This window comes from Astatotilapia calliptera, chromosome 15 (assembly GCF_900246225.1).
Source record: "Astatotilapia calliptera chromosome 15, fAstCal1.2, whole genome shotgun sequence".
Taxonomy (NCBI): Eukaryota; Metazoa; Chordata; class Actinopteri; order Cichliformes; family Cichlidae; genus Astatotilapia; species Astatotilapia calliptera.
In genome coordinates, this window is record NC_039316.1 from 34,386,077 (window position 1) to 34,401,960 (window position 15,884).

Consider the following 15,884-nt stretch of genomic DNA (forward strand, 5'->3'; position numbering starts at 1 on the left):
GACAATAACTATACCTGAACAAAGTTGATGAAAAAACAAGAAGTCAGGGAGCCGGATTTTCTTACAAAGAAAATTAGCAAAATTTTGCAGCAACATCTATCAAGTCTCCCAAAAGGATGTGGAGAAATGTTTCTGGTCTGATGAAACCAAGGGTAAAATCCCAAAGCTTTTTATTACAACCAAAGCAATGCATACCACCAAAACAATGGCATACCCGCGGTGAAGCATGGTGGTGGCAGCATCATGCTTTGGGGGCGTTTTCTTCAGGTTGAGCTAGAGCCTTAGTTAAGGTGGAGGGAATTCTGAGCAGTTTCAAACACCATTGTGTTTTGGCAAAACAGTGAAGTTTATGCTAGAAAGCATTTTAACGTTTAGTGTGCCAAAAACCGAAAGCATCCAGATCAAAAAAAGAATGGCTTGATTAGAAGAAGATTAAAGTTTTGAAATGGCCAAGCCAAGCCAGAGCCCAGAACTGAATCCAAATGAAATATTGTGAGGTGACCTGAAGAAAGCAGATGATGCAATTGGACAGATTTGGAGCACTTTTGCAAGGAAGACTCGGCAAATATTAGAAAGTCACGATGCACTGCGCTTATAAGCACCAACACCATAAGAATGAATTATGTTACAACGTCAAAAGGTGCTTCAACAAAGTGTTAGTTTGAGAGTGCATATTTATGCAGAAGGTTATTGTAAGTTTTTTATTTCAATCCTTTTGCAGTTGAGTTGCAGGGTCTGTAGGTCATGTTAGAGGTTGAAAAAGTTCAAAAATTATTTTGCCTGGTCTAATTTTTTTTTTACATCATAAAGTAAACTAGCATTTTGACAATGGTGTGAAGACTTTTTATATTCACTGTGAACCTCAGGTTGACTTGCTATGAGTTTGAAAGCTTTCTGTGAGTGGTTTTAGGCCATTAAACTAAGATTGTGTATGCATGTACTTGAGAAGGCCTCAAAGTGCCAATATGTGCACAACTGTATACATACAGCACATACTTCTTTTTTTTTTACGCTATTATTATTTTAAAATAGTGAGGGATTGGGATGCAAGGATTTAATATATGTTCATTTGTTGTTTCTGTGTTTTTGTTTTTGTTTTTTTAAAGTAAAGAAAGAAAGAAACCCGCCATTACCTACATTCACTGTCTAACCAAACCAAAATTACAACAAAGCAGTAGCACTACTAAACTAAAATACTTCCTGAATTTTGGTTCAGTGTGTGATATGGGACTTTACTACCTGGTCTGGTCTCCAGGAAATAGACAGTGGCTGCAAACAACATTGAAGTAGGTTACAGAGCCTCTAGCAACCACTAGACTAGCTGACATGCAGAAAACTAAGCTTGTTGAATACATTCAATGCTCAAAATGTGTTCTAAGCTACAAGTAACAAAAACACTGGATATATACAGGGACACAAAAAAAACCCTAAATCAGGGCTGGCTGGAAGAACAGATTGGCTGTACTTTTGAAGCAGGTGGAAGAATTACTGCTGCAGCTTGATGAGAGCACAGGATTGGGGCACTGTCCAATCAGTAACAACAGAAGGCAGAATGAAGGAAGAGCAGTTAGGCTGGCATGCAGGATGTAAAAAAAAAGTGCAGGCACTAAATTCTGATCTTGGGGTTACATTCAGAATTACCTTACAAAACAGTCAGAAGACTCAAAAAGACAAAGGACAAGGTGGTGTAATGGTCGAGTAATGTTCAAAAAAATGCTTATATCTTGATAAAGCTGGTGTCTTTCAGTCCATGCTCTCATTCCCTTCCATTCCCCCCAAAAGCAAATAACTTTAAATCCATCCACCCATCTATCTTCTATTTCAGAAGTTCTTCACATAGATATTTTAAAAACGCAGTATTTCTGCTTTGCTGAATCTTTATCAGGGTTTGATTATTTCGTCTGTAACGATATGTGCAGACCTGTAGAGTGGTATGTCATACGCTCCTGTACAGACAGCACATTTTCACAACCTAACGTGTGTACACACAAATGTCCCATCTCGTGACAAGTGTGTGTTACAGGTGTCAGGGAGCATGGCGCTGCCCAAGGGGCCTGAGCGAGTGCTGTCACTCTCCATCCTTCTGTCAGGACTGGCTGACTGATGCGCCATTCCACAGCAATTCTGTTTGTCCCTCGAAGGGAGAGCTTCTCCTTTTTATTATGATTGAATTAAAGAACTAGTTTATGCCAGGGGCCAAGATAAATAGAATAGGGTAAGAGGTGAGAGATTGAGGTGTTGGGGGAAAGAAGTAAAAACAGGTTTTCTTGGAGGTAAAGCAGATGTCCTTCTTGTCCCAAGCACCGTTAGGATGGTTGGGACATTGGCAATTTTCAAGGCAATTTTCTTTTGTTGTTTTTTCCTCCAGAGCAAGTTGAACTAATGAACTAATTGAATAGTTACATCTTTGAATTGCAAAAAATTCAGACAACATGAGAACAGGTGACAGAATCATCAGATTATACACAGTTCATAGTGTCTGTACATTCAATTACAGAGGATGGTCTCATATGATTATATTATGGTATTAGTGGACTAATCAAGAAGCCCTGTTTAGGCTTTTGAGATTTTGTTTCCATGTACCCAGACTTCCTTTTCATTTTTAAAGTGTTTTTAAGCAATACTTCCTCAGGCTTTCCTAAGGTCTGCTTTTTCACTCATTTCACTCATTACCTGACCATTTTCTAGAAGATGTTTTTGTTGTTGTTCGGTAAGACACTTTACACTGACCTATAAATCATTGAAGCATAAAGCAGACACCTATCTCAAGGGATGAAACAGTGTTGTGTTTACACAGACAGCTGAGCAACTTGGTTCAAATCGACATCAATATGTAATGAAGGAGGTCATGCCAGAGCTACAACAATGAGCGTCTACAGGCATCTGTAAAACATGGCGGAGGCTCTGTCATGGTACCAGTGGTGGAATTATGAACGCAGAAAAGCAACTGACTTTTTTTTTAGCATCTTTAGAATTCTGTTTTTGCCCCATATACTATATCTTCATCACTGATTTGCCTTTTTTTTTTTTTAAATATTAAGAAATTTGCAGGTGTCTCGAGACTTTTGCACAACACTGTAACTGTAACATTGTACATTCTTCAACTACAAAACTAAACAAAACACAAACTTTCATAGAAACTTTTCATCAAAAACCACACTAAAAATGGATCCCAACTTGTAGGAACTTATAAACCCAAATATAAGATGTTTTCTTCTTCTTCACCATGAAAAACAGATGTTCTTTGTTGAGACAACCACTCCTTCGTGTGGTTTGCACTTGTGTGAACTCACTCATAAATTGGCACACTTCAAATGCGTATTGTAAATCAATTTAACATTCTCCCACATTGTACGTCCTCTAAAAATATATATTTTTTAAAAAACATGTAACTTATGCAATTTCTTCTAAAATCTTTTTTTTTTCTAAAGCATGCACTTGAGGAGAGCAGTTGCCTACAGAAGATGTCATAGCCTTGGTCTTTTTTTATGTAACAATAAGGCTTCGATACAGTGCGTCATGACAACGATGGCATGTTTTTTCTTGCCACTAAAAATTGTAACATCAATGGCCAAGGCTTTTTATCTTCCAGACTTTCCAACCAGCCTCTCTGGTAGTTTGGTGTATCAAAAAGGATCTGAAAAAGATCTATGCAGGATTTTGTCTGACTTGGATAAAACTGGAGTTCCATACCTATTTGTGAGTCATAGATGAACAACATTTATTCTGTGGCTGAATCTCTCTTTGTTTGCTGAGTGAAAGCTAGGTTTGAAAAGTGGCTTTTCATGAGTCATATTTTTAAAACTCTTCCTTTGAGGAATACACTGAACCACGGCCAACAATCAATGTCTGCGTCCTTTAAATCTTTCGTTCTTGCTCACATGCTAATGGAAAAAAAATAGTCAAGACTTCATTATAAGTCGAACAAAGTCAAAACATAATGCTACAAAGGCACAGTTGTTTATTGGTAGGCTGTGCGCCAAGTTGCTCAAAATATCAGCTTGGGATCCCAAGAGGCTATAGAGCAAGGGGAAAAACTGTTATTTTGCATCACCAGGTACCAAACATAAGGCCCGTTGGTGTGATCCACACAAATGGATGGATTAAATCATATTAGGTTTGATTTTAATTATTTATAAATTGCATTGCAAGTATGGATGGATATTGATTCAGATCAAATCAGCCACACCACTGTTATTTACAGCTTTAAGGATTGCTGGGTATCCTCCACTTGTAACATCTTAACTGGTTAAAACTCCCTTAGGCCAACCTCACAATACTTGATGCATCATGCAAAAGGTTGCTGAGCTCTTTTTCTCCTTGCTTCTTTAATGGCTCCTTCTCTCCGAATGGGCCAAGTGAAATTTATTGCTTTTCTTTCTCCATTACATTTCCCACCCTACAAATTACTACTCTCCATGAATCCCTGAAATATAGGCAGATAGGATTCAAAGAAGCAAAGGGAAAATAAAGATCAGAGAGACAGATTTTACACGACCTTTCAGCATTTGCAAAGTTGCGTATGCGTGACTGACGTGCACAAGAGAGGTAGGAAATGAGAAGGAAACCTGATCGTCCCCTTCTGAGTCAGACTGAGTAAGTATCAACAGTATTCTGTTAATATGGTGGCCTAATGGGAAATGTGCAGGGAGGCCCACAAGGAGGGACTGAATCAGGCTCGACCCTGAAATGGTCAAAGAGTGGAAAGAGGAGGAAGTTAGGAAATGAGAGTGGGAATTGGACATCGTGCGAAGGGAGAAGTAAAGTAAAGAAATTGGGAAGAAAAAAGGGACTGTGGGTAAAAGGAGGGTGACACAGAGGAGAGGTGGAGAGGGACAATCAAAGTGTCCTGGAAGCCCAGAATCGCTCATGTACACACACACACACACACACACGTTTCTGCCTCCTCATATCCCTGTTGGGCCCTCTTTGCAGCTGATTGCGCCTTGTCCCCAGTCACCTTCATCATCTCTCATTCACTCATTTTTCAACCCCTCACTATGGCCTTGTTGACTTTATCATCTCCTTGTAGCACCTCACACTCACACACACACACACTCAGCCCACACCATGAGCAGTCCCCCCACCCCTCCTCCCCCTCTCTACACCAATCTGCTGGCTCAGTACCCGTGATCCCTCTCCCCAGTGTGCTCTAGGCCCCAGTTTAAAATGTACAAATAATAAAACCGTTTTGGGGGTACACAGGCTGCAATGGATACATATGGCAGCCTGTTGAATTTCGAAGCGAAGCACAAAAACAGAGAATCGAAGACACGTGCTGCGCCTTTGCAGGATCATTCTCCCTGATTCTATTTTCTTGATTAGCAGTGATCATGAAGGGAGAGTGGGTTTCCAAATGACACCAAGCTGAGCTACAGTATGTAGCCAGGGAGTATTAGAAGCATTTGTCTCACCCAACACTCGCTGCCCCCACCTTTCCATTACCGGCAAATGCTCAGCTGACTAGCCGCCATCTACCCACTCACCTCCATCTTCCTCTAGCAACAGTCTTCGGAAAGAAAATCATTGGCAAACAGAAATGAATAATAAGCGCAGAGGAAGGAGAGTATGTGGAGTGGATTTCTCTCTCTCTCTGTCCCTCTTGCTCTCTCTTTCTTCTCTTTCCAGGCTCTGTGTGTGTGTCTGTGCGTTTACTGTGTGCACAAAACTTACATCTTATCACAATAAACTATATGTAGACACATACAGTATACACGGACACATTTGCACGATGATACTGTTCCACTGAGAGGCAGTACTGTTGCCTCAGACTAATGTTGGCTTCTCCAAATTACTTTAAGTTCACACTGGGCAACAAGCCAAATAGCTCTATGTGCAGCTGGAATGGCGATATAGGAGATGAAGCTGGCTGGAGACCAGGGCCAATAGGCTGACACACATCAGCAAAGAAAATTCAGACTGTCCATCAAGCACAAAGATACAGGATGCAATGATTAAGGGGTGGGTGCGGGGGTGAATTCAGCTTGAATTCATCTAGCATTAGCATCAACAAGCGTTAGCCAAAGAAAGCAAATGAAGGCATAATTATGTCTGCATAAGATAATGATGAAAAGTACATAACACCTGCAACCACAGTTAATAATTTGCATTCAGTTTATTTAGTTGTTAATAAATTTATGCAGGATCAAACAGTTTCGCAGGCCAACTTTGCCAAACAAATTGGCAAGCTTTGTGAATCTTCAGTATGCAGGAGACTGTCACTCATCATTCTGTCTGACTACTGTAGATACATGTAATTAATTTCATAGCTGACGTGTCTCATTACCTCCTTTGTTTTCTTTATTAATACTAAAGTAATGCATTTGGATTTAAATTCATAAAACAATGTGTATCTATAATAGAATACTTATAACATTTGCCAGTTGTTTGTCCCGTCCCCACCTTTTCTGAGAAAATTTGTTGTTTCTCAGAAAAAGGAGGGAAGTACATAGATCAGAAGATGAGCGAGGAAGCTAGAATCTATTTACATGGGGCTCAAGTGCAAATCAGCCACGCTCATCTCTCACAAAGCTTTGACAGCAGCTTGAGAACTAAAGGCTTCACATAACTGCTGCTGCCGCTGTCTCGGTGATGGGACCTTAAAAGGAGGGTTAGGATGAGACGTGTGTCATCCATAACAGCAGCAAAACTGGGCCACTCTGAAGAATAGTGTCTGGACCCCAAGAGTAGATCATCCATTTTACAACAAGAGACAAACAAGGCGCTGTTCTTCGCTTAAAGTTTTAGTGGTGCTTTGCTGTAATGCAATGATTTTTGGCTTCAGCTTCTATGTATCATGAAATGGTAATGGGTACAGCGATCACTTAGGAATTAAAGCATTTTGGGGATCTTCTGCATTTCTGACTCACTTTGTTAGCTTATTGACTGTAAGTTCAAACAATTTCCCCGAGTTTTGTTCATCTTGATCTTTACCTTGGACACATAGACATCGTTTCATGTGCGGTATCTGATCCAGCTATGTTTTTACCATCCTTTGTAAATGCTTCCGTCGTATACTATTTGTATCAATAGTAACAGTGTTGATGATTTTGCTACACAGTACAAAAACTCAGTGCACTTTCTATAACACAAACCATAACTCCTAAATCGGAAGGAAAAATAGAACATAAACGATGGTTATATGTCATGAATGACTTTCAACGCTCACCCATATGTACCATTTTCATGTCTCTTATTTAAAAACGTGCATTCTAATAAAACTGTAATGCAAAGACATCACGCTTTTTATTTCTTTGTTTCTGCAGTACCTGGTCCGCCCTATCTGTCAGTGGCTCAGGACTCAGAGACATCAGCCGTGGCTCGCTGGGATCCTCCAGATCTAACCAATGGCATGGACCTGCAGGGTTACCGGCTCCAGTTTGGCAGAAAAGATGTCTCTCCTTTGGCCACACTGGAATTTGCTCCCCAAGAGCGGCAGTACTCTGTGGGCAACATTCACCGGGGGGCAATTTATCTCTTTAAGATCTCTGCCAAGAGCAGGGGTGGCTTTGGGGAAGAGGCTGTGGTAGAAGTCAATGTGCCTGAGAATACGCCAGGGGGATACCCACAAATTAACGAGGGCTCCAATGTGACTTGCTGCTCAGTGCAGCTGTCCTGGTCTCCACCAGTCCTGGCAGAGAGGAATGGGGTAATCACAGAGTACACTTTGGCCTATAAAGAAGCTGGCACCAGAGAAGCTCCACGGGAACTCCACTTACCCCCCAGCCTCTTCAGCTATGTGCTCAACAGCCTCAAACCGAACTCGGCATATGACGTGAAAATACGTGCACACACCAGTGTAGGTCCAGGGCCCTACAGCCCACCTATCCAGTATCGGACCGTGGCCTTTGATCCAGCAGGTAGGGCTTGCCTGTTTGTCTATGTTATCCAACCCAGTTGGCGGGGGGTTGGAAATTGGCTAAAATTAATCTGCAGCAACACAAAAACTGCCCACCCCCTCCTTCAACCACCTCCACCTCTCCTCAAGAAAGAGGAAACATTGATATTTAAATTGCTTGCCGTGGGATACTTACTTCAATAACCCAAATCAGGTAAAAGATAAGTCAGTAAGTTATAGTCAGTCATTTTGAGAAAGAGGAAAGAAGCCTAGAATTTCAAGGTAAGTGCAATTTGGTCAGACACTCTTCTCAGTCATTCTTGCAGCCTGTTGCCAAGCACAGTCACTCAGCTAATGTCATCTCACACCCCCAGTTTACAAACAAGGTAGGATCTCAATCAGATCTAGTCACTTTGAGAGTAAGTGTGGACCTCTAAAATTGCAAAACTCTCATTTTGGTTCTTTATTTTATTTTTGGTTTAAGATATTCTGCCCTTCCTAACTCCCTTCCTCTCCCAGAACCTCATTCTCCGTCCCCCTGTCCTTCGACAGGACAGCTTGTGGCATGGCATCCCACAGATGCACCGCTAAGGACTGTTAGCATGCTATGTTTTGGGTTTGTCTCTTTGCCTACACAGCATCACGTTGGCAGTGCCAACCCAGACTTAGTAGAGGTGTAGGATCAGTTGGCATTGGGACCGCATGGGTCAGTTGTTAATCATCAAATGCTCGTGGTTCAAAGATAATGATGAGCTGGGTTGGCACTACCCACGATGGCTAGCCAGTAGGTACACCCTTGTGCTCCATGGGTTTGTTGTCCATGAGTCTTACGTGCTGTGTGTCCTAACCAATCGCGTTGCCCTTCTCACAGCCAATCACAGCTCACTGTTACACTCACTTTCCTACCCAGAGGAGCGTTGCAGGGGAAGAACAGCTTTTTTTTTCTTTTTTTTTTTAAAAAAAGCAAAAAAGAAAAATCAGGTTTCTTTATTTGTTTCCCTTTCTTTCTGATGTAAAGATGGTCCATTCACTTATGATACACCCTCTTTCTTTTTTTCTTCTTCTTGCGTTTGTGCACTCAACAGATGTTCCAAAGAACTTCACTGTAAAGTGGGCCACCAAGTCCACAGTGGTCATTGCTTGGAAGTTTTCTGAAAGCAGGTCCCCGTATAAATGCACTGTGAGTATAATGTTGTAAAGCATTCCCACTGTGTAATTTAGCATCCTTGAAGTTGAATTCAATTGAAAACTGTCATTCAGTTTGTCATATTTCAGTGACATGAGTTACCACTAAACAATCTTCCTCTTTTACTCTCTATTCCCTCACCAATTTGCTGATTGACTATCACTCTAATCCTAGATTGAGTATAACCGCCAGAAGATGGATGTGGATGCCAGGCAGCTGAAGGTGTTCGTCACTGGACTAAGACCTAACACCACCTATGAGTTCACAGTGATCTGTCAAGAAAGCATAAATGGTGGGCAAAGACATCGGGTAATAGCCAGGACAGCGCCGCTCATGCTGATCAGGAAACCCAAGTTGGACATCTACAGTAACTCGGATACCGCGCTCACCATGTCCTTTCCATCATTTGACAGCAAGGATGTCAAGTGAGTTTTGAGGGCTAAAAGCATCTGTGAGCTCTGTCTGAATTGTCTTGAAGGGTTAGGGGTTGCTGTCTTCCTTCTCTCTCCCCAACCGGTTGCAGCAGATGGCCCTGCCCCTTCCTGAGCCTGGTTCTGCCGGCGGTTTCTTCCTGCTAAAAGGGAGTTTTTCCTTCCCACTGTTGCCAAAGTGCTTGCTCGTAGGGGGCCATATGATTGTTGGGTTTTTCTCTGTACGCATTATTGTAGGGTCTACCTTACAATATAAAGCGCCTTGACACAACACAACACAACTGTTGTTGTGATTTGGCACTGTATAAATAAAATTTAATTGAATTAATTGAAAAAGTTTAAATGTTGACATACTTAAAATCTGACGTGACATCTGTTGAGATCACTAGGTAATGAGTATGTGACGTGGACTGCTGGTAATTGCTAGGCCCTTTGAGAGAACCGAATTGTCACGTCAATTTAGTGTTGAGTGTGAGGCTATTTTTAATGTAAATTCTGTTACAATCTTAAAGGATTGTTTATTAAAATCAAATCTTTATTGTGCTTTCATGCTGTGTTCACAGGAACTTCTATGTAGTAGTGGTGCCGCTTAAGAAGACCCCAGGAACTGTTAAAGACTTGAAAAACCCTGATGAGATAGACATAGAAGAGGTAGCGCACACAATAAGCTTTCAAGCTGTTTTTTTGTTTGTTTGTTTGTTTGTTTGTTTGTCATTTTGGCTCTGTACACCACCACAGTGGATTGTACAACCAGCCAACATATGATTAAACTGGAGACTTTCAGCTATAATTGAAGGGATTTAACAACAATGTGTCTGTTTACAAATTAAAGGCATATATACACATTTTCCCTCATTTTAGAGGCTCAAACGTAAATGGACAATGGACTGACAAGCAGTTTAATGGGCTGGTCAGATTTTTACATTCTTATTCCAAGAAAAATTAAGCAAATACGAGATCTGCAGTCGATTCCAAGTGTTAAACTTGGATTTGGTGGCTTCTCACTGTTAAAGCTGAAAGTCATTTCAGTTACTTCTTGACTACCTGATTTTAAATAAACTGTGATGACATACAGAGGCAAAATTGCAAAAATTGCATCATTATACATAAACAGTAGTTTTCATGTTCTGTCCACATTGTGCACATCATGTACCCATGTAGGCAAGGCACACAGAACACAGACATAAGTAAATCTCAGCTATGCTAATTTGACACCCCCCCCAAAAGCATGCAGAAGAGAGAATTACACAGTCTTCTCCTACTCATAACCATAGCTCGGGGTCACCTTGAGCACCAGATCAACAGCAGCCATCCCTATTGGATTTGGGATTACACACATTCCCTCTGCTTAGGGCCCGCCTCTGTCTGCAGTCTAAACTGAATGAGAGAGGATTGATGTAGGGGAAAGGGTTGCATGGTTGCATGGAGCATTGCCAGAAATGTTGAAGCTTTTAGAATCTTAAGTGTGCAGTTACACCTACAGATTGTTTTCTTTGATCTCAGGAAGAGTTCAAGACCTTCTACAAAACAGCTACTTATTCAAGAGACCTACTGCTTATGTATTTGAAAATTTGTACTACTGCCATATTACAGTTTCTTATTTCCAGTTTATTGAATTGATGTCATTTTTTGTGCTTAAAGAATAGCTCTTGTTTTGTTTAAATTTTTATTTAAAAAACATTAACATTATAAACACTTTCTGCACTCAGAAACTCTCATTAGGTCTGACTTGAATGTTCTCTATATTTAGTCTTTGATCTGCCAAAATTTTAAAAATACACTCACGCTCTCACACATAAAGAAGTACAATAAAACCTTTTTACGTCAATCAGCTGTTGAGGGAGGTGAATCCAAAGCGCCGTTCACGCCGTCAGCTGGACCAGAAGAAGCCCTACATCATAGCCTGCTTCAGGCAACTGCCCGCTAGCTTCACAGTAGGATCTGAAAACCGCCACAGTAACTGTGAGAACAAGCCTCTCGAACCTGGCCAGGAGTATGTCTTCTTCCTGCTGGTTGAACTCAATGCCACTAGCGGGGTAAGACAGTTCAGTCGAATTTTTGTCAGAGTGGATTTAATTATGCGGTTTTCTTCAGTTAATAGTGGATCTCTTAATGCTGATTTATCTAAACCTAACACATTTATGCTTCTTGTGGTATTCAATTCAGTTTGTTCAATTTGTATCTTTGGGTTTTATGCACTGTACTAAGTTTTGCAAAAAATTGTTTCTGTTCAGAAAATGTTTGCAGCAAGCCCATATACCGACACGGTGGTGACTCCTGAGCTGGTCGTGGACCCTTTGCCAGTAGACGCTGGAGATGGTCTCATATGGGTGTTGGGCCCCGTCCTGGCTGTTGTCTTCATTATCTGCATCGTCATCGCCATTCTTCTGTATAAAAAGTGAGTGGGCTTGGGAATTTCTGTTTGTGGTGATACTTGTGTGTAAAGATGTCAGAACCTCAAATAGATGTGAAGTTTGGAGTTTGGTTTTTCTTGTCATTTCATGCCAAACCCCTTATTTGTAGTCAAACTGGGGAATTGGGCTATCTTAAATGATTGCATGCTAGGCGGCATGTTGAACGAGGGTCTTATTATGTTTTCATGGCAGCATGATATTCAAAGTCCCAAAAACACAGTTGCATGTAAATATGAAACTTTTTTTTTGTGGAAAAAAAAAGATGGTCGTGGGATGTGAGCTGGTTGGAGAAAGAAGAGAGGAGGAGATTCTTTGAGATGGTGCTCGACTAGTAGAAAGAATTTGTCAGTCAGTAGATGTCAAAAGTGTTTATTCACAGCGAGTATAGGAAGGGTGATAAATTCAAGGGAACAATAAAATAAAGATGTGGTGCCAAAAGTAGACCTTGGTAAAGCATTCATCCAAAATGTGTTGCTTCGTTTGTTGTTGATGTTGGTTAATAGAACGTGGACAGGGCTGTTGTCATCATGAAAGGGACAGGATAGAAATGTTCTATCACAGGACTGGAGTGAGTCTAGTAAGAGTGCCACTGCCCTCCCTCTAAATAGACACAAACCATGAAACCAGTATGATCTCTACCACATAAAAACCATATGCATTATAGAGGAGTGCAGCTATCATGTTACGGTATCATAACTAAAGGTTTTTCCTACATATTGTCAGATGTGAAATTAGAACTGCGAATTCTAGTGTTCAAGCACTTTTTCCAGTGTTGCCTAAGTTACCCAATAATAATGTTAGTAATGACTAAACTACTAGATTAAAAACTGGGTGATCTTTTTTTTTTTTTTTTTTACTGTAGTGGAGATCAAACTTGCCTTTAAAGCCCAACACCTCTGCTCCTCTGAGTCAAGACTAAGTGAACTCTCTGTAGCTTCGAGCTTTGGAAGATGCACATGCAGTCAGTATATCGCCCTTTTTTACTGTTAGCTGCACATATTTGCCTCGGGGGCTGCAAATCCAAACAGAACAATGTTGCAAGAGGTTGCCCTACATACCAGGAAAGATCCCTGAATTATCTAGAAGGGGGTAGGACTGGTGTGAGAAGCATGAGCAGGGCTCGCTACTGTCAGATGATCCGTGACTATCTGACCTTGGTTTACCTCCATCTTGAATGGTTAGAGGGAGAGTAACATCTCTCCTTGAATCTCTCTCTTTTTTCTCTTCTCTTTCACTCCACCTCACTCTCCCATCTCCCCCATCTCTCCATGGTGAATAGTGTTTCCCAGGACTGCCCTTGGCCCTGACATTCCCCTTTCCTATCTGTATCTGCACCCTTCGCACACACACGTACACACACACGCATGCACGCACACATCCACAGACACGCAAATGCAGGGCTCTCGAATGTATGCGCTTACTTACACATTTCATTGAATACGCACTCATTCCAACTCATTGACACGTGCACACACTTGCACTCATGCACACACCTTCTTCCAATGCTGATGAGCTTTATCTCGCTTTTTTGCGAGCCCAGCAGCGACCCCTGTGAATTTTAAACTGCTCTCTATTGATTTATCTCTCTTCTTGCCTCCCCGTCTCCCTTTCTCCTTGTGTGTTGTGTTTTCACCATCTTTATATATTTATTTGACTCCTATTGCTTTCTCTGGAAACAGCAAACCCGACAGGTAAGGCTTAGTCTTACTTAGATTTAATGCATTTTTCAAGACAAAATAGCTTGTCTCAGCACAAAATGGCCTTAATTAGTGAGAGTGAAGGAGACTTGTTCATACGCGATACATGTTACCAGCTTCACAGTCCGTGATTTTGCTTCACTCTTAGCTTTTCTGACCGACTGAGCTACCAATCAGTCAGAGTTACTGAGTAGATAGTGAGGATGGGATCTCTTGTGCTGGATCAAGTGTGCATTAAAGTTTTTCTTTTTCTTTTGTCTTTTTTTGTACGTCTTCCCCTCTTCCTTCTTTATGTTTGACTTACTGTTCAGCCACAAAAGAAAAGAGTCGGAGCCACGCACAAAATGTCTGCTGAACAACGCAGACATTACACCCCATCACCCCACAGACCCCGTGGAGGTGAGGCGCATCAACTTCCAAACTCCAGGTAAGGCAAAAGGTGCATTACACTCTGAATGAAGAACAGGAAGCTCATTCATCTCATTCTAAAATTGTAGAGCAACAAAGGATTGGAAGAAGTTTCTTTTTCAAATAAAATTAATGGAGGCTGTAAAGGAGGTTTAATCCAAAAAAGATCTCACGGGCTGCATACATGTGTGAATCTGGAGAAGACCTTTCATATTGTTGCACAATTACAATTCAGAGAGAAAACCTTTCATGAAAGCAGAATATAAATATATGGTTATGCATTAATACACTTTACGTGTGTCGTGACAGCAGATTGTTACACTTACACCCACATGTGCTACTCCAAAATGATTGCATATGTGCTTTTGCGTACACCCTGTCTGAGTCCCCCCATATCATTGTGTTTGACATAATTTGCCATCATAACAGCCTGTAGGCTATAAGCATGTGTTTGCCATATCCCCATTAACCGCTGATGAATAAGAAAGAGTTTGAAATTTTGTGCATTGTCAGGCCTGTCTTTTTTATACCCTGGCTTTCTACGTGGTTTTATCTTTTTTTCAAAAACGTCTCAAAGACTTTAGAGTCAGACCTGTTACATATCGTCAACTTTTCTTTAATGTCAGGTGTGTTTCCAGAACCACTAAAAACTGCTGTAATTAAACCTATACTAAAAGAGGACAATCTTGACAAGACACAAATGAACAACTGCAGGCCAATCTCGAATCTCCCATTTTTAAGTAAGATCATTTGAAAAGCAGTTTCTCTACAGCTCAATTACTTCTTAAAACAGAATAACTGCTATGATGCCTTCCAGTCAGGTTTTAGACTGAACCACAGCACTGAAACCGCTCTGACCAAAGTGTTTAATGACATATGTCTGAACACAGACAGTGGAACAATGTCAGTCTTAGTTTTACTGGATCTCAGTGCAGCATTTGATACAGTTGACCACAACATATTACTCAAACGACTGGAGAACTGGGCAGGTCTTTCAGGAACTGTACTAAACTGGTTCAAAACATACTTAGAAAACAGGAAATACTTTGTATCAATAGGTAACTTCACATCTGAGCAGACAAGTATCACATGTGGAGTTCCCCAAGGTTCCATCTTGGGACCCCCTCTGTTTAACATTTACATGCTCCCACTGGCACAGATTATAAAGAACAACAAAATAAACTATCATAGCTATGCAGATGACACACAAATATATATCACAATGTCACTAGGAGACCGAGGCCCTGTACAGGCTCTTGGTAAATGCATTGAGGAAATCAATGACTGGTTGTGCCACAATTTTCTCCAGCTAAACAAAAACAAAACTGAAGTAATAGTCTTTGGCGCCAAAGAAAAACGATTACAGGTCACCAGAGAACTTCAATCCATACATCTAAAAACCACAAACCAGGCGAGAAATTTGGGTGTAGTGATGGATGCAGACCTAAACTTAGAAAAACACATTAAGGCAATAACAAAGTCAGCTTACTATCACCTCAAGAATATTTCAAGGATAAAAGATCTGATGTCTCAACAGGACCTGGAAAAACTAGTCCATGCATTCATCTTTAGTAGGCTTGATTAGTGTAACAGCATCTTTACAGGTCTACCTAAAAGATCAGTCAGACAACTACAGCTCATTCAGAACTCTGCTGCTCGAGTCCTCACTAAGACCAAAAAAGTGGACCACATCAGTCCAGCACTGAGGTCTTTACACTGGCTGCCTGTCCGTCAGAGGATAGACTTTAAAGTTCTGATGCTGGTCTATAAAGCTCTGAATGGTTTAGGACCAAAATACATCAGTGACCTCCTGACCCAGTATGAACCTTCCAGATCCCTCAGGTCACCTGGATCCTGTTTTTTATCAATTCCCAGAGTCAGAACCAGACATGGAGAAGCTGCATTCAGCTT

General features: G+C 41.0%; 1 protein-coding gene across 16 annotated transcripts in view; it reads left to right on the forward strand.

Annotated features, from left to right (window-relative positions):
* ptprsa (protein tyrosine phosphatase receptor type Sa) overlaps positions 1-15,884 on the forward strand; it is a 230,880-nt gene that overhangs the window by 178,568 nt on the left and 36,428 nt on the right. For 9 of the 16 annotated variants that reach the window (XM_026143591.1, XM_026143599.1, XM_026143597.1 and 6 more), the window contains 8 exons: positions 7,266-7,859; positions 8,923-9,017; positions 9,198-9,448; positions 10,018-10,105; positions 11,287-11,490; positions 11,689-11,852; positions 13,548-13,559; positions 13,877-13,992. In XM_026143591.1, coding sequence (XP_025999376.1) covers positions 7,266-7,859; positions 8,923-9,017; positions 9,198-9,448; positions 10,018-10,105; positions 11,287-11,490; positions 11,689-11,852; positions 13,548-13,559; positions 13,877-13,992 — 1,524 coding nt within the window. The remainder of the gene's footprint in view (positions 1-7,265; positions 7,860-8,922; positions 9,018-9,197; positions 9,449-10,017; positions 10,106-11,286; positions 11,491-11,688; positions 11,853-13,547; positions 13,560-13,876; positions 13,993-15,884) is intronic. The other 7 variants (XM_026143603.1, XM_026143605.1, XM_026143604.1 and 4 more) reach the window with 2 other exon arrangements.